The following is a 23,044-nucleotide window of genomic DNA, read 5'->3' on the forward strand; positions in this document are numbered from 1 at the left end:
GGAACGGTGGGCTGGAAGAGCTGTTAGAAACTGAACCTAGGCTGCTTCCAGAGCCGTGGGAGGCCCCAGCGTGGGGTGCCGTGTGGGATGGGGGCGGTGGCAGGGCTCTGCCAAAGGGGCGAGGTGCTGCTGGCCAAGCACACTGGGTCCTGGGAAGCCACTGACAGTTTTACTCCAGGGCTGGGAGGAAACTCCGGAGGTACCCCTCCTCCCACTCCCCACCCTTATCGAGGAGCCATCGGGAAGTGGCTCCTCTGTACGGGGGCACACTGCAAACCAGTGATCTGCAAGGGGGGCTGCAGATAAAGGAGGGACTGACTACCTGGGAGAGGGGCATATGAGACCACCCCTTAGTCTTGGGACCCAAGACGGGTTTTCCTGACCAGACTGTGGGAGTGTGCCTTGACACATTCAGGCAGTGTCTGGGCTGCACATCTGGCCATGTGGCTGCCAAAGGGAGGGTGTGGTTTTGTTGGAAAATCATCAGGGAAATTAGTCTGGAAGTGGCTCCTCCCCTAGAACTTCTTGGCTGGGCTTCTTGGCTGGGCAGGGACAGAATAAAAGGCGCAGACTGTGGTCTCTGAATGAACTGGGAGGGTGGGGTTCCCCATCCCTGGGGGCTGGGGTTCCTTCCCATTTCAAAGTTCTCCTCTGTGGAGCTGCATCGTCTGGGTCTGGAGTCTCTCTGGGTGGTTACTGACTTTAGGACTCCCTCCTAGGAGCATATCCTACCACCACACTTGTTCAGGCCTCTCTTGGGGACTGAGCATCTTTTCTCCCTGCACCTCTGCTCTGGGATGGTTCCGTTCCCCCAGTAAGCCCCATTTGCAGTAAGTCCCAAGAGTCCCACTTGCAGAAGGGGAAACAGAGCTTCACTCCAGTCTGTCAACTTGTCCCTCTGTGGCACTGGCTATTTCCTGCTGGCCAGTTTCACTGGATGGCTGGCCAGGTGAACTGGTGGGCAGTAGTCACGAACCTCCACCTGGTCCAGGAGACCCAAGGTGACTCTGGAATTGCCTAAGCCACCTCTCAGTCCCTTCTTTCGCTCATCTTTGCAGCTTTGGATGTGTTGGCCCATAGCCTTCTGAAAGTCCCCCTCCTGGGACCTTAGATGAGGGTTCCTTCTCTCCTGACCCCTTCTGTCCTTGACTTCTCTTCCTGGGCAGCCCCCTCCACTTCCAGAGCCTTCACCATCACCTCTACCAATTATGTTATTTATTCCTGACTGCAGTCCTGAGAGCCACCTCTGAGATTTTACCTGCTGGCCATCCCTGCCCCTGGCCAGGATATTGAACTTGCTTTGCTGTAACAAAACTGATCTTCCCTGCCGTCCATCCTCTCCCTACATGTGTGGCTGTCAGCACTGGGACCTGTTGACTTGCCTCTCCAAGGAGTCTAGACACCTTTTCATTCCTGGTTTAAATATAGTGGAGTGATTAGGAGCACAAGGCCTCAAGTTGGAGAAAAGTGAAAACGTTAGTCGTTCAGTCATGTCCGATTCTTTGTGACCCCATGGACTGTAGCCCACCAGGCTCCTCTGTCCACGGGATTTCCCAGGCAAGAATAGTGGAGTGGGTTGCCATTTCCTTCTCCAGGGGATCTTCCGGATGTGGGGCTCAAACTTGGGTCACCTGCATTGCAGGCAGATTCTTTACCATCTAAACTACCAGGGAAGCCTCCAAGTTGGAGACTCTGGGTTCAAATCCTGGCTCTGAGTGATCTTGGGCAATTTACTTAAATCCCTCTGAGCCTCATTTCCCACCTGTAAAGCAGACATAAGAGGACCAACTCCATGGCCTTGGGTTGGATGGAGAGAATGTACAGAAGCACCGATGCAAAGCCGGGCTCATCAGGGGCCTTGGAAACTTGGATCGTCACCAGAGTTTGCAAGGGTTTCCTGATTGTAACTTACATCCTACTCCCTCCCCAGTCCCCTCCGTTCTGCACCGTCTTCTGACAGCTCTCCTTTGGGGAGGAAACTGCACTGGTGCCCTTTTGCCCATCAGGCTGGCATTCACTTTGGGTGCAATTTAGTCAACCATGGAGAAGGGAATGGCTACCCACTCCAGTATTCTTGCCTGGAGAATCCCATGGACAGAGGAGCCCGGCGGGCTACAGTCCATGGGGTCACAGGAGTCGGACACGACTGAGCACACACACACTACTACAGCAGCTGTTTGTGCTCTGAGATGCTCCTGGCAGATAACACACACATACTGTCAAGGTGTATTTAGGAAGAGGTTCTGGGTTCAGTGACCACTTGGCCAAGGTGGAAAGATCTCCTTAGGCTTGGCTGCTGAGGAACCAATGGGGCTTCCAGACCAGGCCTCCTGTTGGCATGGAGGGAAAATTAAACACCCAGCCCAAACAGGCATCCCGGGAGCTGGCTGCCTGATAGCTGTGCTGACAGGTCAGGATTCTCAGCCTGATCGCCCCTGCAGGCTGCTGGGAGCACCATCTGCCCATCCTGTGTTCCCCCTTCCGGCTCCCAGGACTACTCACGCAAGCCCCACCTAGTAGGGGCAGCCTCCCCGTGCCTGATGCTGAGTTAGCCGAAAGGCAGATTTCCTGACAGTCAAACTGTAGGGGGCAGGAGGGATGTCAGCGCCCCTTTGCCTTCTCTGGGCGAAAGGCAAGTGAGAGCGGTCACCCCTCCCCCACCTGAAGGTGGGAGTCGGCCATAGCCCACTCGCAGTGTGGAGGTGGGGTTGCGGGGGGGCTACCCCCTGCTTAGTCCCGTTGCTTTTGGTAAACCGGCACGTTCTAATAAGACCCTCTCTCTGCGAACGCTCCTCTTCCACGCCCCTGAATATGACAGCCTCAACTCCTGGGCACTCCCTTCACCGAGCGGCCTGCCAGATGCTCCGCAGCTTGGGGTGGTCTCCAGCCGGTTTGGGGTGGTCTCCAGGCAAGTCTGGAGGCCGCCCAAATCTGTCGCACCTCCTCCGTTTGGGCCCAGCCCAAGGGAGGGAAAGGGGCGTGTGTTCCTTTAAGGGGCTGGCCCGGCGGGAGCGCGGGGGTTCGTCCGCAGCCGCTTCCCTTCTGGCCATTCAAGATCCCCGAGTCCGTCTGCTTCCTCCGACCGGATCAGCCCGGCAGCCCGGAGAGTTCGAGCCGTCGAGGAGCCGCCTGGGGACGGTACGTAGCTCAGGGGTGGCCGGGCTCCTGGGGCGCCCTGTGGACCAATTCCTCTCTTCCCGCTTTCTCAGCCCCACGCTTCCCGGGCACGGTTGGGGAAGCCGGCAGGAGGAGTGAGCCGGGCCCGTGGGGCCGGGGCCGAGTTGTGATCGCCGCCGCCGGTTGGGGGCGCCCCGGGCGCCCGCGGGTTCCGAGCAGCGCGCGGCGTGGGCTGGCTTGCGTGGGACCCTTGTGCATAGACCCTGGTCGGCGAGGAGGCCAATTCAGAGGGAAACCAGTGGCCTCCGAGACCACTTCCCGGGTCTCCTCTCTCCCACCAGGTCTCTTTGCAACTCATCCCGCAGCCTCCAGCACAGCGCCCCAGGCACCGGGCTCTGCCCCGGGGCATCTGTTGGATGCTCATCTGTTGGGGGCGGGAGCGGGGACGGGGGTCGGGAACACTGCAAGGGGCTGGGGACATCTCCTGAGGCAGCGGGCGGGTGGTCTTCTGCTGGCCTGCTCTGGCCCTCTCAGGGCAAACGCAATGGATGCTCGTGGGTTTCTGGCCTGGGTTCAGTGGGGTTTCTAATTAAGGGAACAGTCGGAGCGCGCGGAGAGTAAAGTCTTGGGTGGGAGATGGTATCCTTTAGGGAGGAATTTAGGGCTCCTGAGCAGCCAGGAAAAAAACCAAAACAAAAAACAGCGCCGGACACTTGGACCCAGCTCTGTCACCAACTCGCTGGGTGGCCTTCAGCAGCCTGTGACCCGGTCTGGATCTTGACGCCCAGCGCTGACCTCCGGAGCGCCTTTTGCCCTCTGCCGCAGGAGGAGGTGACCGAGAGGTGGCCTGGCCCCTCTCCCACAGCCCTGCATGGGCCAGCGGGCTGGGAATGCCGGTAGGAAACACCTCCGGACTTCTACTTTCCGGGAACCGCAGGTTTCAAAGGGCTTGGGGCACCGAAGTCAAATTCCTCTCCGGGCGCGGGCTGATGGAGACCTGGAGGGCAAGGCTGCCCTCTTCTGGTGTCAGGGAGACGTGTGGTGTCCGGTGGTGCAGTCGGGGTACTCGGCTGTAGCTCATCTTCCTAACAAGTCTGGGTTCAGCTTATTCTGATGTGCGGAGGGGTCCTAGGGCAAGTGGTGGCTGGGAAAAGCAAATGATGGGTCGTCAGGAATCAGAGAATCCACACATCTTGTTTTGGTCACTCTAATACATTAGTGAGCTAGGGGAAAAAAAAAATCACTCCCAGACCAGAAACTAAGCTGTTTTGGCTCAGGGCTTAGTTTCTGAACCGTGAATTACCTTATGCATGACTGGTAAGAACCCTGGGAGAGCAACCTCCGTATAACATGGTCTGGTGGTGATTTTTTTTTCTCCCCAGCTCACTAATGTATTAAAGTGACCAAAACAAGAGTTCTTTACCATTAAAGAGCAAACCTCAGCAATGTGTGAATTCCTTAAGAGAAATGCTGTCAGTCCTGCAGAAAGTGCCTTTCTTACTGATGTCCCTCACTATTCGAATGCTTGCTATTCACTGTCCAGCACTCAAGAACCAAATAGATTTGAATAACACAGCATCCTTCCCTGTCCAGATTCCTCAAACTCTTAGTATCCAAACTCTTGCCATCCCATCTGAAGGATGTGAGAGATTTGATGAAGGAGCACTGGACTGCTGGTTTAGCTGCTGAACAGAACTTAGCATAAAGTTTTCTGATAAGAGTAGAAACCAGGGACTTCCCTGGTGATCCAGTGGTTAAGAATCCACCTTCCAATGCAGAGGATGCAGGTTTGATCCCTGGTGGGGGAATTACATCCCACATACCTCAGGGCCATGGAATTCTTGTGGCCAGAATACTGCTCAGATGGTAATGAATCTGCCTGCAATGCAGCTGACCTGGGTTGACCCTTAGGTCTGGAAGATCCCCTGGAGAAGGAAATGTCAACCCACTTCAGTATTCTTGCCCGGGGAATCCCATGGACAGAGGAGCCTGGTGGGCTGCAGTCCATGGGGTCACAAAAAGTTGGAGATGACTGAGCGACTAGCACTACGCCAGGGCAACTAAGCCTGCAAGCAGCCACTAGAGAAGCCCACAGCTAGAGAAGCCTGTGCATCACAGCTAGTGAGCCCACCCGCTGCAACTAGAAAAGCTCCTGTGCGCCACAAGCAGAGAAAAGCCTGCCCAATGGAAAGAGACCCAGCTTAGCCGAAAAAAAGTGGGAAACAGCTGAAGAAGTTGCAAAGATATTTCCACTGTGTTAAAAAACAAAACAAAACATTTAAGAAGATGACTTTACCCTGGGTCAGACTTTTAATTTTGGTAAACCTAGTATCTTTTGGAATCCAGTGCCCCTAAGAACCCACATCCTGAAGGAAGAAGTGTTTGCCCCAGTGGTGGGTGAAAGCTGCAAAGGGCGGATTGACCTACTGGTTTTTTCTTTTTTCAGGATTGCTCTTGTTTCTGTTAGTGCTCTGGTTACAAAGTTGCATGTGTTTTGAGCTGTTGAGTTGTTCAGTCCTGTCTGACTCTTTTGCGACCCCATGGACTGTAGCCCACCAGGCTCCTCTGTCCACGGGATTTCCCAGGCAAGAATATTGGAGTGGGTTGCCATGCCCTCCTCCAGGCGATCTTCTAGACCCTCTAGACCCAGGGATCGCACCTGTGTCTCTGGCATCTCCTGCATTGGCAGGTGAGTTCTTTATCACTGAGCTACCTGGGAAGCTCCTCTTTGTGCGTAGGCTGCTTAGATCCGAGTCACCAAGAGGCTTTGTGGATGTCACCTGAGGATTCTTCTTGGACAAGGAGCGAGGCTCACAGTGTCCTGTCATGCACAGCACACAGGGCAAGTCTGGGCTTTGGGCTCCCTGCAAAGAGGTCTAAGAGCACAGTGGATTCTACCCCTCAACTTCCTTCACATCATTGCTTCTTCTCCAGGAAGAGCTCCTAACTGTTCTGAAAACAAGAATGTTTCCTTCACATTCCACCACTCTTACAGGCCAATGCTTTTCTTTTTTCCCCTCCCTTCCTCCTCCTTTCTCTGGTTTTGCTATATCCCTCCCCTTCTAGTTCCTGTACACAGGCATTCTTAGGGTCACACACTTAAAATCATAGCAGAGTGGCAAGTCTGAGTTCTGCTTTGTCTACCCTAAATTATACCCTTTGCACTTTCCACGTTGCTGCCTGATGATCATACTCATACTTCCAAATGCCTTCTGTCAACTCTGGTCTCGCAGCCCCAGAGTCTGCTTTCCACTCAGCCGCTGGAGGGATTTTTTTTAACATGTAGGTCTGATCCTAAAGCCTAAAGCCTTTGTGGCTCCTCTGCCTAAAGCCACTACTAGCACCCCAGGGCCTTGGGGACAAAGGACAGGCTGCTGAATCTGACACCCAAGAGCATCTAGACACTGGTCCTTCTGCCCTCCTCTCCCGTTTCAGCCAGAGCTTTGGCAGGAAGGAGAATTCACCCTGATGTTTCCAATAGAGACTCTCTAATGATGGCTCAGGGGTAAAGAAACTACCTGCCAATGCAGGAGCCACGGGAGATGGTGGGCTCCATCCCTGGGCTGGGAAGATCCCTTGGAGAAGGAAATGGCAACCCACTCCAATATTTTCGTCTGGAGAATCCCATGGATAGAGGAACCTGACAGACTGTAGTCCATGGGGTTGCAAAGATTTGGACCCAATTGAAGTAACTGAGTACTTCAATTACCCAATTGAAGTAATAGAGTTTTGCCAAGAAAATGCACTGGTCATAGCAAACACCCTCTTCCAACAACACAAGAGAAGACTCTACACATGGACATCACCAGATGGTCAACACCGAAATCAGATTGATTATATACTTTGCAGCCAAAGATGGAGAAGCTCTATACAGTCAACAAAAACAAGACCAGGAGCTGACTGTGGCTCAGATCATGAACTCCTTATTGCCAAATTCAGACTTAATTTGAAGAAAGTAGGGAAAACCGCTAGACCATTCAGGTATGACCTAAATCAAATCCCTTATGATTATACAGTGGAAGTGAGAAATAGGTTCAAGGGACTAGATCTGATAGACAGAGTGCCTGATGAACTATGGAATGAGGTTCGTGACATTGTACATCGTGACAGGGATCAAGACCATCCCCATGGAAAAGAAATGCAAAAAAGGAAAATGGCTGTCTGGGGAGGCCTTACAAATAGCTGTGAAAAGAAGAGAAGCAAAAAGCAAAGGAGAAAAGGAAAGATATAAGCATCTGAATGCAGAGTTCCAAAGAATAGCAAGAAGAGATAAGAAAGCCTTCTTCAGTGATCAATGCAAAGAAATAGAAGAAAAGAACAGAATGGGAAAGACTAGAGATCTCTTCAAGAAAATTAGAGATACCAAGGGAACATTTCATGCAAAGATGGGCTTGATAAAGAAAAGAAATGGTATGGATCTAACAGAAGCAGAAGATATTAAGAAGAGATGGCAAGAATACACAGAAGAACTGTACAAAAAAGATCTTCACGACCCAGATAATCACGATGGTGTGATCACTCACCTAGAGCCAGACATCCTGGAATGGGAAGTCAAGTGTGCCTTAGGAAGCATCACTACGAACAAAGCTAGTGGAGGTGATGGAATTCCAGTTGAGCTATTTCAAATCCTGAAAGATGATGCTGTGAAAGTGCTGCACTCAATATGCCAGCAAATTTGGAAAACTCAGCAGTGGCCACAGGACTGGAAAAGGTCAGTTTTCATTCCAATCCCAAAGAAAGGCAATGCCAAAGAATGCTCAAACTCTGCACAACTGCACTCATCTCACACGCTAGTAAAGTAATGCTCAAAATTCTCCAAGCCAGGCTTCAGCAATACATGAACTGTGAACTTCCAGATGTTCAAGCTGGTTTTAGAAAAGGCAGAGGAACCAGAGATCAAATTGCCAACATCTGCTGGACCATGGAAAAAGCAAGAGAGTTCCAGAAAAACATCTACTTATGCTTTATTGACTATGTCAAAGCCTTTGACTGTGTGGATCACAACAAACTGTGGAAAATTCTGAAAGAGATGGGAATACCAGACCACCTGACCTGCCTCTTGAGAAATCTGTATGCAGGTCGGGAAGCAACAGTTAAAACTCGACATGGAACAACAGACTGGTTCCAAATAGGAAAAGGAGTACATCAAGGCTGTATATTGTCACCCTGCTTATTTAACTTCTATGCAGAGTACATCATGAGAAACACTGGACTGGAAGAAACACAAGCTGGAATCAAGATTGCTGGGAGAAATATCAATAACCTCAGATATGCAGAAGATACCACCCTTATGGCAGAAAGTGAAGAGGAACTAAAAAGCCTCTTGATGAAAGTGAAAGTGGAGAGTGAGAAAGTTGACTTAAAGCTCAACATTCAGAAAATGAAGATCATGGCATCTGGTCCCATCACTTCATGGGAAATAGATGTGGAAACAGTGTCAGAATTTATTTTTCTGGGCTCCAAAATCACTGCAGATGGTTATTGCAGCCATGAAATTAAAAGACTGCTTACTCCTTGGAAGAAAAGTTATGACCAACCTAGATAGCATATTCAAAAGCAGAGACATTACTTTGATGACTAAGGTCCATCTAGTCAAGGCTATGCTTTTTCCAGTGGTGATATGGATGTGAGAGTTGGACTGTGAAGAAGGCTGAGTGCCAAAGAATTGATGCTTTTGAACTGTGGTGTTGGAGAAGACTCTTGAGAGTCCCTTGGCCTGCAAGGAGATCCAATCAGTCCATTCTGAAGGAGATCAGCCCTGGGATTTCTTTGGAAGGAATGATGCTAAAGCTGAAGCTCCAGTACTTTGGCCACCTCATGCGAAGAGTTGACTCATTGGAAAAGACTCTGATGCTGGGAGGGGTTGGGGGCAGGAGGAGAAGGGGACGACAGAGGATGAGATGGCTGGATGGCGTCACTGACTCGATGGACGTGAGTCTGAGTGAACTCCGGGTGTTGGTGATGAACAGGGAGGCCTGGCGTGCTGCGATTCATGGGGTCGCGAAGAGTCGGACACGACTGAGCGACTGAACTGAACTGAAGTAAGTGAGTACACACACGGCTCTTTCAGTGAACGTACAAGCAGGGCAGGAATGAGGGGGAGGTGTGTGGGGCACTAGGCTCGTGTGCAAAATTTTTTTTTTTCCTCAATGTGGACCATTTTAAAAGTCTCTACTGAACTTGTTACAACATTGCTTCTATTTTATGTCTTGGTTTTTCTTGACTGCCAGACATGTGGGATTCCAGCTTCCTGACCAGGGATCAAACCCATACCCCCTACATTGGAAGGTAAAGTCTTAACCACTGGACGACCAGCGAAGTCCCCTCATGTGAAAGTTTAAGGGAGCGGAGTGTGCGTGCCAAAAATCTCAATAATCAAGACATAATATTTTGATGCAATACAAATAAAATTGAATCAACAATCTATAGCCCTTGGGCCAGCTGCCTGTTTTATCTGAGTGTCCACTTAAACTGTAAGAGCCCCCCAGAAGTAGTCTAGCATGGCATAAAAAAATTTTTTTTAACCTCTACCTCCACAGGCGTTTCTGGACTGAAACAAAAGCTTTGTAGTGCAGGACTCATCCTCACTAACCATGAATGCACCTGATATTTTCTAGTCTAGTCTGGTCTCTTCAATGTCATTTTAAAATGCTGCTCACAACTTTTCCAATTCAACCTTGCAGTTTGAAAAATGGTGATACTGTCGTATGGTCCTGCTTAATTTTTTCTGCAGTCTTTTCACTGCCTCCTAATTCCTGCTTGGGCTTCCGTGGTGGCTCAGTGGTAAAGAATCTGCCTGCCAATGCAGAAGACACGGGTTTGATCCCTGATCCAGGAAGATCCCCTGGAGGAGGGCATGACAATCAACTCCAGTATTCTTGCCTGGAGAATGCCATGGAGAAAGGAGCCTACAGTACATGGGGTCACAAAAGAGTCTGACACGACATAGGGACTAAAAAACGACAATAAATTCCTGCTTAGGATTTGTTGGCTTGCCTGTTGCCCATCTTGCCTGCAGAGTGCAGTCCTCTGAGAGCAGGGACCTCATCTTGCTCATCACCGCTGTTATCCGGCCGTGAGAACGGTGCCTGGCATGCTGAAGCTGCTCTATCACAGGGGTCCCCAACCTCCAGGATCTAATGCCTGGTCATCCGAGATGGAGCTGATGTAATAATAATAGAAATCAAATGCACATTAAGTGTGATGTGCTTGAATCATTCTGAAACCATCACCACCCCTACCTCCACCCTGCCTCAGTCCATGGAAAAATTGTCTTCCTTGAAACAGGTCCTTGGTGCCAAAAAGGTTGGAAAGTGAAAGTCATTCAGTCGTGACCAACTCTGCGACCCCATGGACTGCAGCCTACCAGGCTTCTCTGTCCATGGAATTCTACAGGCAATAATACTGGAGTGGGTAGCCGTTCCCTTCTCCAAGGGATCTTTCTAACCCAGGGATTGGGATCTTCCTGACCCAGGGATTGAGCCCTCGTCTCCTGCTTGGTAGGCAGATTCTTTACCACTGAACCACAAGGGAAGCTGCTAAATTCCTGTTGGTTGAACGAATGAGTCCCTGGGCCCCACTGCAGACTTCTCTCACTGGCTTGTTTTTCTCCTCCCAGTTTGCCCGGGCCCCAGCCGTGTCTGGACACCCTGGCGCTGCCCGGTGTGTGGCACCATGGGCCTGCAGCTCCCGACCCTGCTCCTCCTGCTGTGCTGCGTCTCCGGCCTGCCTTTCTACAACGGCTTCTACTACTACAACCATCCCAACGGCCGGAACCTGCACAGCGGCCACAGCGAGGGTGGGTGGCCTCTTGGCTCTGCTCTTAGCTCGGCTCTTGGTTCGGCTAGGTGATGAAGGCGTCTCCTGGCCCCTGCAAGTTCCGAGTTGGGTGGGAGCTCAGGGGGTGAAGCCAGCAGCCCTGCTCCCATCTGGGCCTGTGCAGTGGTCCAGCCTTGTTGCTAAGATGAGCAGAAGGGTGGTTCTGTTACTCCATGTCTACTGGCCCCTTAGATATGGAGGGCTTCCCCAGTGGCTCAGTCAGTAAAGAATCCGCCCGCAGTGCAGGAGATCCAGGTTTGATCCCTGGGTTGGGAAGATCCCCTGGAGGAGGAAATGGCAACCCACTCCAGCATTCCAGCCTGGAGAATCCCATGGAAAGAGGAGCCTGGTAGGCTACAGCCCATGGGATTGCAAGAGTCAGACACGACTGAGCGACTAAACCAACAACAACCCATGGGCGTGGAGCTGAATGCACTGTAGCATGGTCAATTTTGCTTTTTATACTTTCCCGAAAGTCCTGCCAGTTTTTCAAAATTCCACTTAAACGTGACTTCCCCATGTTTTCCCAGTGGAAAAGGGGTTTGGAGTTAGGGAGATGTGTTTGACTCTCCATTTTGCCACTTACTAGCTATGCGGCTTTGGGCAGGTAACTTTTTTTAAAACTTCTATTTGCGTTTATTTTTTTGTGATATTTCTTCCCTGGGCCATACGTTTCTTTTTAAATATTTATTTATTTATTTGGCTGTGCTGGGTCTTTGTTGTGACACTTTGGGATCTTTAGTTAAGGCATGTGGGAATCTAGTTCCCTGACCAGGGATCGAACCCAGGCCCCCTGCATTGGGAGTATGAAGTCTTAGCCATGGACTGCCGGGGTCCAGCCCCGGTGGATCCAGGGTGATTCGAAGGTGGGGAGGGAGTTGGCATCCTTGGAAAAATACATTTTTAATTACAGATATAGAGGGAGATTAGAAACAGATAGTGTAGTAGGAGAATTAGTGGAGAAAAGAGGCTGAATAACTGGTTTACATGGAATACCAATCACCACCTACGTAGGCCACAGGCGTCTTTCCATTCTCCCGAAGGAGAGGAGGCACTGAGGCCTCCCGGTCTGATCTCAGAAGCCCAGGCAGAATTAGCAGGTTTGGTGAGTCCCCACATTTCAGATGGGAATTCAGCCAGGAAAGCGGGGAGCAAGAAAGAAACGACATGGGGGAATCAGTCTTTCTGGAAACTGATCCGATCTCTTTATTTTTCAGGTTTGTTTATATACCTTTTTGTTATACATAAGGATGAATACAGAGTCACGCGGGGGTCAGCAGACCTGACCCTTGTCACAATCAGGTGCTTCGTATAAAATTATACAAAGGTCTTATGAGTTTCATCATCTTCTAGCCATGAGGTCTGCTGACATTTTATGGCCCTTTCTGATACTGGTCAGTTAACCAGAAAACTTATTTTTCCAGGGGTGATTTTTTTCTTAAATCAGGCGCCACCCTCCAAATAAAGTTGCATTCCTATAGGGTGAGGGTGTAGTGAGTTACAATCAAGAAAGGAATTTACTCATCCTAAGGTTTAACATGATTAATCTTAAAGGTTAATACTTATTTCTCTTATATGTTAGTTATATTCATTATAAGGGCAGGAATATGGAGATTTAGTAGCACATATTGGCTCAACAAATGTAAACCATTCACCAATGTTCCCCTTAAGATCTATTTTGTCTTAAGATAGTGATAAAGTTACATTTTTACACAGCATAGTGATTTATAGTGATTTATAACAAAGTAAGTGATCTATAACAAAAGAGAAAATTCATTAACTCAAAAAGTCTAGTATTGCTAACATCAAAAAACTACTATATTTCCTTTTCTATATTCCAAATACATTGATTAATATATTCCCAGGTGCCTAAGGATATGGAGGCCTGATGGCAATCATTGACTCATCAATGAAAAAAGCCCTATGCTAATACTCCAAACTCTCTGTGTTGTTTATGGTTGAGAGGTTGTCATATGAGTTAGTCTGTCAGCAGAGAGGTTTGACCTGAGACATCCTTGTCACACCCAGGGCAGGGAATTAGCAGTAATTATTGGCACGACAAATGAAAAAACCCTTCACCAATATAATTCCTAATCAACCCACTAATACTATACTAATGATCTTCTAACTTCTCCAAAGAGTCTGTATTTAGAAAGTTTTAAAACATCCCGTGCCTCTCACAGTTGGGAGGCTGTAAACAATCACATGCGGCTGGACGAGCCTGATCAGGCAGGCCAGAGAACCTTCAGAGTTCGTAAGTTGAGACACTCTTGTCACGCTCAGGAATTTTTATTAACTGGAGCTGCAAGTTAACTCCTTCTCTGAGAGAAATGGTTATGGGGGAGAGCTCCCCGTAAAGTACTCTGGTTTTGGGGGTAGATGCTCGGGAACAGGGGGTTTCCTGAGGCTTGATCACGACTTTGTGTATGCCAAGCTTCCTTCCTCATGACCTTTGCCATGGGCGGAGTTCCTCACGCTGGCTCCCAACAACGGACCACCAGGGAAGTCCCAGGGCCATAAATTATTGTTTTTTTTTTGGTTTCTTTGGGGATATCTTCTTCTTCTATGCAGCCTTCTCTTCTGGTTTAGGAATAATCTGACCTTTTTCGGTAAGAATCATCTACATGTGACGGGAGCTTAGGTATCGGTTGATCCAACCCTGAGCTCTCTAAGTCTTGTCCCGAATCTTTAGAGGCTTTGTTCACCAGGATGTGCTCGATGACCAGAGAGTCTACATCTAAGCTCTGAAGTCTGGAATCACTCTCTGCATTTCTGAGCATGTGCAATAAAAATTCATCACTCTTCTTGGGCCACCAACCCTGCACCCAGCCCCACTGTTTGGCCTGGGAACACCTATCAACACCATTGTAATGACGGAATGGCACAGAATATGTTTAAAGTGACATTTTTCAGATACTTGGTGGCTTTCCGGAAATGCAGACCCTTCATGGCCTGGGTGGTTTCATGAGTGTTCTTAAAAGAAAGTGAAAGTCGCTTAGTCATGTCCGACCAGCTTTTGTAACCCCATGGACTATACAGTCCATGGAATTCTCCAGGCCAGAATACTGCAGTGGGTAGCCTTTCCCTTCTCCAGGGGATCTTCCCAACTCAGGGATCAAACCCAGGTCTCCCGCATTGTGGGCAGATTCTTTACCAGCTGAGCCACAAGAGAAGCCCAAGAATACTGGAGTGGGTAGCCTATCCCTTCTCCAGGGGATCCTCCTGACCCAGGAATTGAACCGGGGTCTCCTGCATTGCAGGCAGATTCTTTACCAGCTGAACCACCAGGGAAGCAGTGTTCTTAAAGTGAACATGAAAATTTGAACCTCTTGATTTTGTGCAGTTTTCTGGGTCAAGTGAATAGCAAACCATTTTTAGAAGTGACTTCAGGCCAGTTACTGGAAAAGCCAGGTGACTTTTTATCAGCAGCTTTATGCACCTACTATGCATCATTTGCTAGGTCATATGAGCCTCATAGAAACTCGGACACAGGCAAGGAGTCGTTAGGTATGGCTGTTTTTCAGCATGAGATTCTCTGCAAGGAGCCTCCCTGTCTATCCCTTGCTTACTCCTAGGGTTACCCCTGCTTCCCTGTGTACCTCTAAGGTCTCAAGTCCGACCTAAGGCTGTGAGACCGTGAGGCCCCAATAGGAAGACTCAAGTGAGAGATGGGCCAGCCTTAGTCCATAAATCTGGTTCTTGTGGCGCATGTTAGGCTCGGAATTTATTTGTCCCCCTGAGCCTGACTGCAGTCTCCTCTATAAGTCCTGGCCTCATCTCGCCTGTGTCTCTAGGTGTTTGGGAAGAGTCGTGGTGGACAGCTGGACCGAGTGAAGGGCAGGCTGTGCCCTCTTGTGGCCAGTGTGTTAGAGAGGGAGACTCAGATGACCTGAGTCCCCCACACTCCCATCTGAGGCGCTCTTACTGCCAGCTGCACCAATTTGCCTTTTGCTTTTCTTTTTTTTTTTAAGTTGAACCACGTGGCATCTTAGTTCTCCTACCAGGGATCAAACCCACCTCCCCCCACTGCCACCACTGTGAAAGAGTGGATTCTTTTCTCCCCCCATTAAAAAAATTTAAATATATTTAAAAAGTGTACAGGACAGGGAAGTCTGGTGTGCTGCTTTCATGGGGTCATGAAGAGTTGGACATGACTGAGCGACTCAATAACAACAAAACATTTTTACAGTGTTGTATTGCTGCTGCTGCTGCTGCTGCTGCTGCTGCTGCTGCTAAGTCACTTCAGTCGTGTCCGACTCTGTGCAACCCCAGAGACGGCAGCCCACCAGGCTCCCCTGTCCCTGGGATTCTCCAGGCAAGAACACTGGAGTGGGTTGCCATTTCCTTCTCCAACGCATGAAAGTAAAAAGTGAAAGTGAAGTCACTCAGTCGTGCCAACTCTTAGTGACCCCATGGACTGCAGCCCACCAGGCTCCTCTGTCCATAGGATTTTCCAGGCAAGAGTGCTGGAGTGGGGTGCCATTGCCTTCTCCATGGTTTCTGCTATACAACACAAATCAGCCATAATTATACATACATTCCCTCTGTCTCTAGCCTCCCTCCCCTCTCTGCATCCTATCCCTCCAGGTTCTCACAGAGCACCAGAGATAGCCTCCCTGTGCTACACAGCAACTTCTCATCTGCCATCCATGGACCATCAGGGAAGTCCACCAGTTCGCATCTGCTGCCTAACAAGCCTAGTGGTTTAAGACAACAGCCATGTGCTTTGCTCATGGTTTCATGGGCCGGCGTTTTGGGCTGGGCTCTGTCCCTTCTGTCTTGGCTGTGGTCACTTAATTGATTGTGCCTGCGGTGGGCGGGCAGGTCAGCTGGGGGCTGGTGGGTCTAGGATGGCCTCAGCTGGGAGGGCTTGTCTCTGCTCTCTGCGTGTTCTCATCCTGCAGGGGCGCCCAGGCCTTGTTCCGATGGTGGTTGGCACGGTTCCGAGAGAGAGGCCTCAGCAGGGCCTCTGGAGCCTCGGCTCTGAACAAACACCTCAGAACACTCACTTCCCCCACGTTCATTTGGTGGCGGTGCAATCTAGGACTTCTGAGCCTGGCAGGAGCTGGGGGTGAGGGTGAGGGAGAGGGTGGCCCCTGCAGGACTACCGATGTGCCGCCGGAGGTCCCCATTTGCACCCGCCTCTCCCCTCAGGCATCTTCAATGGAGTGAAGCTGGTGGTAGAGACGCCTGAGGAGACCCTGTTCTCCCACCGAGGGGCTAACGTGACCCTGCCCTGCCGCTATCACTACGAGCCGGCCCTGGCCTCTCTGCGGCCCGTGCGCATCAAATGGTGGAAGCTGTCGGAGAACGGGGTCCCGGAGCAGGACGTGCTGGTGGCCATTGGGCTGAGGCAGCGCACCTTTGGGGATTACCGAGGTCGGGTGCGCCTGCGGCAGGACAGAGCGCGGGAAGTGTCGCTGGAGATCTGGGACCTGCGGCTGGAGGACTACGGGCGCTACCGCTGCGAGGTCATCGATGGGCTGGAGGATGAGAGTGGTCTCGTGGAGTTGGAGCTTCGGGGTGAGACCCTGACGGTGGCTGGGTCCTGGGGGCTGTAGGGAGAAGGCCCTGAGAAAGCATCTAGACCTCTGTGTTTCTGGCAGATAAAACATCCAATCCTCAGAACAACCCCACGACGAAGCTCCTGTTATTCTCACCCTCAACGTGTGGATGAGAAAACCGAGGCACAGAGGTCAAGTCACACAGCTCATACATGGCTGAGTAGGGGTTTGACTGGAGGCAGTCAGACTCCAGAATCCACTGCTCTCTACTTCCTCTTGCTCACATCCTGTTCAGAGAGAGGGAGACAGGAGGTGATGACACAGTTCATTGAGTCAGAGCTGAGATTTGCACAGGGTTGGCAGGCGACACAAACAAATGAGGCAGCCCGGGGTGGGTGATCTGGAGTGGTGGGGACGGGGGCCACTCCTGAGCCCTCCTACTCAGGCCCAGCTGATTATGCTACACCGGAAGCAAGCCCAGTGCAGCCTGATTTTCTTTCTTTCTTTCAAATGTTTACTTATTTGGCTGCGCTGGGTCTTAGTTGCAATGCAAGGGGTCTTTGTCGTGGTGCATGGGCTCTAGAGCAAATTGGGCTTAGTTGCACCAAAGCATGTGGGATCTTAGTTCCCCAACCAGGGATCGAACCTGTGTCTCCTGCATTGGAAGGCGGATTCTTTATCCCTTGGACCACCAGGGAAGTCCCTGCAGCCAGATTTTCTGATTTGACATGAGAAACTTATGTTCATATGTGAAACCTCAGGATTTTAATGTAGAAATTGCCTAATTAAAAACAAAAGCAAAAACAACCAGTGCTGTCCAAAGCTGCCAGCTGCGATCTCCACACGACTTCTGCCTTCTCTGACCCTGGGCCGGGGCTCTGTGTCCTTAGACCTCTCCTACCTGGTAGGGAGGCCACTGGGAGGGTATAGAGGGAAGGCTGATCTGACTCCATGTCCACCCTGTCCCAGCTGTGGCACCCCAGATCGGTGCCTTCCCCCCAGAGCTCCAGTCCTGTCACAGGTAAAATGAAGAATAAGGGTACTTCCTCCTTTACCTTCTTCGAGGAGATGAGGATAGAATGTGGCTCAAGAGCTTGTCAATCAGAGGTGGACCTTGCCACCAGCAGCCACCTGCCCAGTCCACGGGGCTTAGATGGTGACCCAGAGGGGTCATGTCCCTTGTCCCTGATGTTGGGGATGGTGTGGGATGTGTGTGAGCTGGTCAGAGCCAGTTGTCTGGGAACCACAGGGGCAGCCTAGAGAAGCAGGGAGTCCTCACTTTTTTGGGGGTACACTTTTTATTTATTTTTTATTAATTTTAATTGGAGTATAGTGTCTTTACAACATCGTGCTGCTTTTTGCTGCCCAGAAGAGGGAATCAGCCATATGTGTTCATGTATCCCGTCTGTTTTCGATTTCCTTTCCTCTTAGGTCACCACATAGCACTGAGTAGAGTTCCCCATGCTGTACAGCAGGGTCTCATTAGTTTTCTGTTTAATACATAGTAGTGTATATATCAGACAGGGTGTATATGTCAGTCCCAATCCAGAGAGCCCTCACTCCAGACCCTGCCTTTGAATAGCGCCAGTCCCAGGCCCTAGGGACACCCCTTCTCCTTAAGGTTTCAACTGACTTGATAGAGAATGAGCCCAGGGGGTTTAACATTTTTTTTTTTATTACAGTAAGATTTCAAACATGGAATTTTGAGGGAGCCTGTGGCACCTCCTAGACCGTGGTACCAGAAAGGGAAGCCCCCTGCCTGGGACCTCCCTGACCTCGAGCCTCCTTTAGGAAGACCTTTTCCCATCCTTCCTCTTCCCCTGGGGCCTCCCTGGTGGCTCAGACGGTAAAGTATTTGCCTGCAATGCGGGAGACCCAGGTTCAATTCCTGGGTGGGGAAGATCCCCTGGAGAAGGAAATAGCAACCCACTCCAGTATTCTTGCCTAGAGAATGCCATGGACAGAGGAGCCTGGCGGGCTACATACATAGGGTCACAGTCAGACATGACCAAGCCACTGACACTTTCACTGTCTTCTTTCCTCTTCCCCTGAAAGTCGTCTGTCACATGTGGGAAGTTTCTTGTATCCTCCTCTGAAGCTTCCATATTAATGTTAACATAGACGATGAGGTCTCAGCTACTGAGTCAGAGCCCGGCAACGCCTGTCTCCTGTAGGTGGCAGCACCTCTTCACTGGTGTCTTAGATCAGGCTGCAGTAACAAAACAGCATCAGTGACCTCTGAACAACAGAGATTCATTTCACACAGTTCTAGAGGCTGGAAGTCCCAGACCAGGGTGCCAGGTCACAGACTTCTGTGTCCTCACAACAGTGGAAGGGGCTTGGGGGGAACTCTGGGGTGTCTTTTTTAAGGGTACTAACCCCATTCATGAGGACTCCACCCTCATGACTTAATTACGTCCCAAAGGTGCCATCTCCTAATACCATCATATTGGGCATTAGGATTTATTTATTTAGCTGCTCTGTGCCACTTGCAGGATCTTAGTCCCCTGACCAGGGATCGATCCTGGGCCCTGGCAGTGAAAGCACCATTTCCTAACCACTGGACTGCCAGGGGGAATTCCTGCGCATTAGGATTTAAACATCTGAATTGAGACCATGGGTTTCCTCGGTGGCTCAGTGGTAAAGAATCCTCCTGCAATGTAGGAGATGTAGAGGACGAAAGTTCAGTCCCTGGGTCGGGAAGATCCCCTGCAGATGGAAATGGCAGCTCACTCCAGGATTCTTGCCTGGAAAAATAGACAGGAGCCCAGTGGGCTCCAGCCCGTGGGGTCACAAAGAGTCAACTGAGTGACTCAGCAGGCATACTGAGCCCATAGCACTGGGGTTCTTGGAACAACCCTGTGGGTTAGGTATTAACCCTGTTCTGTAACTAGGGATATTATTTGACTGACTCATTCATTCCGTTAACAAATTAGTAGTTTTCTGAGTGCTGCTGTGTGCCTGTCTAGCTCTGGGAGGGAGATGTAAAGCAGATACTGGTTCTGCATTGGACGTGGACAGTGGACAGGAGATGACAGGTTTGTAGACCTTTTTGGAGGGACTGTGTGCGTGTGTGTGTTGAGGGAAGCCTCTTTCTCAGTGGAAGTGGGTCTCCCATCACCGGGCCCTGCCCACCCATTCAAGCCCCCTTTTCTGCCCTCCCCAGGTGTGGTCTTTCCTTACCAGCACCCCCAAGGGCGCTACAAGTTCACCTTCCATGAAGCCCAGCAGGCCTGCGAGGAGCAGGACGCGGTGGTGGCCTCCTTCGAGCAGCTGTTCCGGGCCTGGGAGGAGGGCCTGGACTGGTGCAATGCGGGCTGGCTGCAGGACGCCTCGGTGCAGTACCCCGTCACGCAGGCTCGGCACCCCTGCGGAGGCCTGGGCCTGGCGCCCGGCGTGCGCAGCTACGGCCCGCGCCACCGCCGCCTGCACCGCTATGACGTGTTCTGCTTCGCGGTTGCCCTCAGGGGTGAGTGGACTGGCCAAGCACAGGCCTGCGGGTAGGAGGGCAGCCTCTGGGGGGCCCTTCAGTCCTCTCTGCCCACCCTGCTGGCACTTCCAGCTGAAGCCCTGTCCAACTGAGCGCCTTGGTGCTGCTGCTTCACACTGATCATCGGTTGAGTCAATCATCCCACATTCCCTGAGTGCCTACTAGGTACTGGGTCATCATAGACAGATAAAATACAGTCTGCCCTCACAAAGGAGCTCATTTCACGGGAAGTTACATGAATAAAAACAGATCGGTTCAGTGCCATATCCCAGCTTGGCACTTAGTAGGTGCTCAGTAAATGGCTGAGCAGATGAGAGACTCTTGATTGGTCTAGCAGCGGTGGGCGCCCACCTCGAGTAAAATTAGGAAAGGCTGGGCAGAGTACAGATCTGACTGTGGGGAACCCAGCACCATGGCAGGGGGGAAGATGCTTTTGGAGAGGGGCTGAGATGTGGGAACGTGCCCCTGACAGTCTCCACTGCACATGCTCCGTAGCGTGGCAGCTCCCTAAGCACAGAGAGTTAACAGGTCTTTTGGGGGCTGGGTGGTGGGGTCTGTATGGGCTGGCCTTGCCCCAGGCCCTCTCTGGCTGCCCCCTCCGCTTCTCCGTCCTCACGCCCCGCATCCCACAGGGCATGTGTACTACCTGGAGCACCCCGAGAAGCTGACGCTGGCAGAGGCAAGGGAGGCCTGCTGGGAAGATGGTGCCCAGATCGCGAAGGTGGGCCAGCTGTTTGCTGCCTGGAAGTTCCGTGGCCTGGACCGCTGCGATGCTGGCTGGCTGGCAGATGGCAGTGCCCGCTACCCTGTGGCTCACCCACGTTCCAACTGTGGGGCCCTGGAGCCTGGGGTCCGAAGCTTTGGCTTCCCAGACCCACACAGCCGCAAGTACGGCGTCTACTGCTATCGGCCACGCTAGCGCCAGGTCGCCCCCTCCCCTCACGGGCTGTATTTATTGAGTAGTTCATTTTCCCTTGCAGGTTGGGGCAATTTTCATCTTGTTTTTATACTTTCCAACTTAAAATTATTTTTAAATATTATTTTTTTAGTAAATCCCACAGATCCCAAATCATCCCTTTACTTGGGTCCCTTTACCAAGGCTCTCACCCTCCCCGAATCCTTCTGCTTCTCTCCTCTGGCACGTTTGAGGTCCTTGGGCTCATGAGCACTCTCTGTCATCACTGAGTCCATTGCCTCTCCCAGCCCCGGGGAGGCTGTTCCCAGAGCTGGCAGTGGCACGAGGAGCCAGGGCTGCGACCCGTCCTCCGCCTCCGCCTGGGGATGAGAGGGCAACCAGGTGGCTCTGGAGCTGGGGTTCAGGCCTGGTGGTCTCCTGACCCTTGTACTTCTTTGGGGAGCAGCTGGCCCGTGTCAGCACGGCGGAGGAGCCTGGGCGGGAGGTGGCTTCCACATGATGTCCCAGGGAAGGGAGAGATATCCCGCCCCATGCTTTCCTTCTCTCTTGGTTCCAAAGAGTCCATGTTTTGTTCTCATTTTTCCCTGTTTGGCCCTCAGGTCTGGGTACTATTTTGGACAAGAAATGGTGCTGTGACCCCTCCTTCCATCCTGAGCCCTCTTCTGTGTTGTGCTCTTTTTTAAACAAAATATTTGCTTCTTTACTTATTTGGCTGCACCAGGTCTTAGTTGTGACATGCAGGATTTTTGATCTGCATTGCAACAGGCAAACCTTTAGTTGCGGCATGTGGAATCTAGTTCCCTGACCACGGATCGAACCCAGGCTCCCTGCAATGGGAGTGTGGAGTCTTAGCCACTGAACCACCAGGGAAGTCCCTGTGTCTCAGTCTTTGTCTCATTCAGTCTTAGGGTCCAGCTCCCTGCAGGTCCAGCTCCTTGCATGGGGGACGGTTCTGTCCTAGACTGAAGAGGTCGCCTGGGTCTGTCCACTGGGTTGGGCAGGGAGCGCCATGGGCTGCACCTTCAGGCTGCCTTGGTCTGGCCTGGCCTGCCTGTATGTATCCTGCCTCAGGGACTGACCTAGCGGCTGCAGGCCCTCCTGGCATGTTCTCCCACCATCCCACTCCAGGCTGTCTGTCTGCGTGGACCCAGCATAAGAGTGGGAGGCTGGAGGAGGCTATTCCTCACCCTGGTCCCCAACCCCATGTCAGGCTCAAGAAACCAGATCTCCTGCTTCTGCACAGGCACACCTCTGCCACCCACAGTCGATCCTTTACTTAGCAAGGTGCTTCTCCAAGTGTGGCTGGCGCCACCAGCTTCACCTGGGAACGTGTTTGAGATGCAACTTTCTACACCTGACCTCAGACCCGCTGAGTCGAAAACCCTGGAGTGGGATCTCTCACAAGCCCTCCTAATGCAGACTCAAGGTTGAAAACCAATGACATAGGTGTGTCCCCAATGAATCAGTTACTTAATCAATAAAACGGCACAATTTTTGAGTTCCTACTCTGTGACCATCGCTGCATCTTCTGCTTTTGTCCACGGATCCTTTCCAGAGTTGTAGGTAACCTGGGCACATAAAAATACTCACCAGCAAACACTCAACCACACAAGTACACACCCAAAGAGACATCAGCAGACTCACACTGGCACATGCTAACCAGCACCAGTGTTAGTCCCTCAGTTGTGTCTGACTCTTTGTGACCCCATGGACCATAGGCTGCCAGGCTCCTCTGTCCATGGAATTCTCCAGGCAAGAATACTGGAGTGGGCTGCCATTCCCTTCTCAAGGGGATCTTCCCAACCCAGGCATCGAACCCCGGTCTCCCACATTGGAGGGGGACTCTCTGCCGTCAACAACCAACATCAGACACTTCCACACAGAGTCAGTGCCCGTTGAGCAAGGATGATGAGGGAGTGGCACTAACCTGACCTTCCAGGGAGGAGGCTGGTGGGTGGTAACTGTCTGGCACACACAGCCCAGCTCCACGCAAGGTCTGTTGGGGGAAATACATAAACAATTGAAAGCATTTTCACTGATAACCTACAGCCTACTTACGGGCAGGATGCCCAGACCTTTGTGCTAGTGGCTAGCTAACCCATTTGACCCCAAAAATGTATAAACAAGATTCACTATTCCCAGACTGTCTGCAGTTCTTTTTCTTTCCTCTTATAAATCCTGATTTTGCCTCTGTTCTTG

At 51.2% G+C, this 23,044-nt stretch overlaps 1 protein-coding gene across 1 annotated transcript; it reads left to right on the forward strand.

Annotated features, from left to right (window-relative positions):
• Window positions 1–2,428: 2,428 nt before the first annotated feature.
• HAPLN3 (hyaluronan and proteoglycan link protein 3) lies at window positions 2,429–22,350 on the forward strand. The gene is made up of 5 exons (XM_040257581.1): window positions 2,429–3,138; window positions 10,736–10,915; window positions 16,090–16,458; window positions 19,606–19,908; window positions 20,562–22,350. Exons 2-5 carry the CDS (start codon window positions 10,792–10,794, stop codon window positions 20,846–20,848), a joined length of 1,083 nt encoding a protein of 360 aa, XP_040113515.1. The 5' UTR covers window positions 2,429–3,138; window positions 10,736–10,791; the 3' UTR covers window positions 20,849–22,350.
• The last annotated feature ends 694 nt before the right edge of the window (window positions 22,351–23,044 follow it).

Source organism: Oryx dammah, unplaced genomic scaffold (assembly GCF_014754425.2).
Source record: "Oryx dammah isolate SB20612 unplaced genomic scaffold, SCBI_Odam_1.1 HiC_scaffold_16, whole genome shotgun sequence".
Classification (NCBI taxonomy): Eukaryota; Metazoa; Chordata; class Mammalia; order Artiodactyla; family Bovidae; genus Oryx; species Oryx dammah.

Coding starts and splice junctions, on each gene's coding strand:
- HAPLN3 (XM_040257581.1), top strand. CDS start 10,792: ATGGGCCTGCAGCTCCCGACCCTGCTCCTCCTGCTGTGCTGCGTCTCC. Junction 10,916..16,089: donor GCACAGCGGCCACAGCGAGG/GTGGGTGGCCTC, acceptor CTCTCCCCTCAG/GCATCTTCAATGGAGTGAAG. Junction 19,909..20,561: donor CTTCGCGGTTGCCCTCAGGG/GTGAGTGGACTG, acceptor CGCATCCCACAG/GGCATGTGTACTACCTGGAG.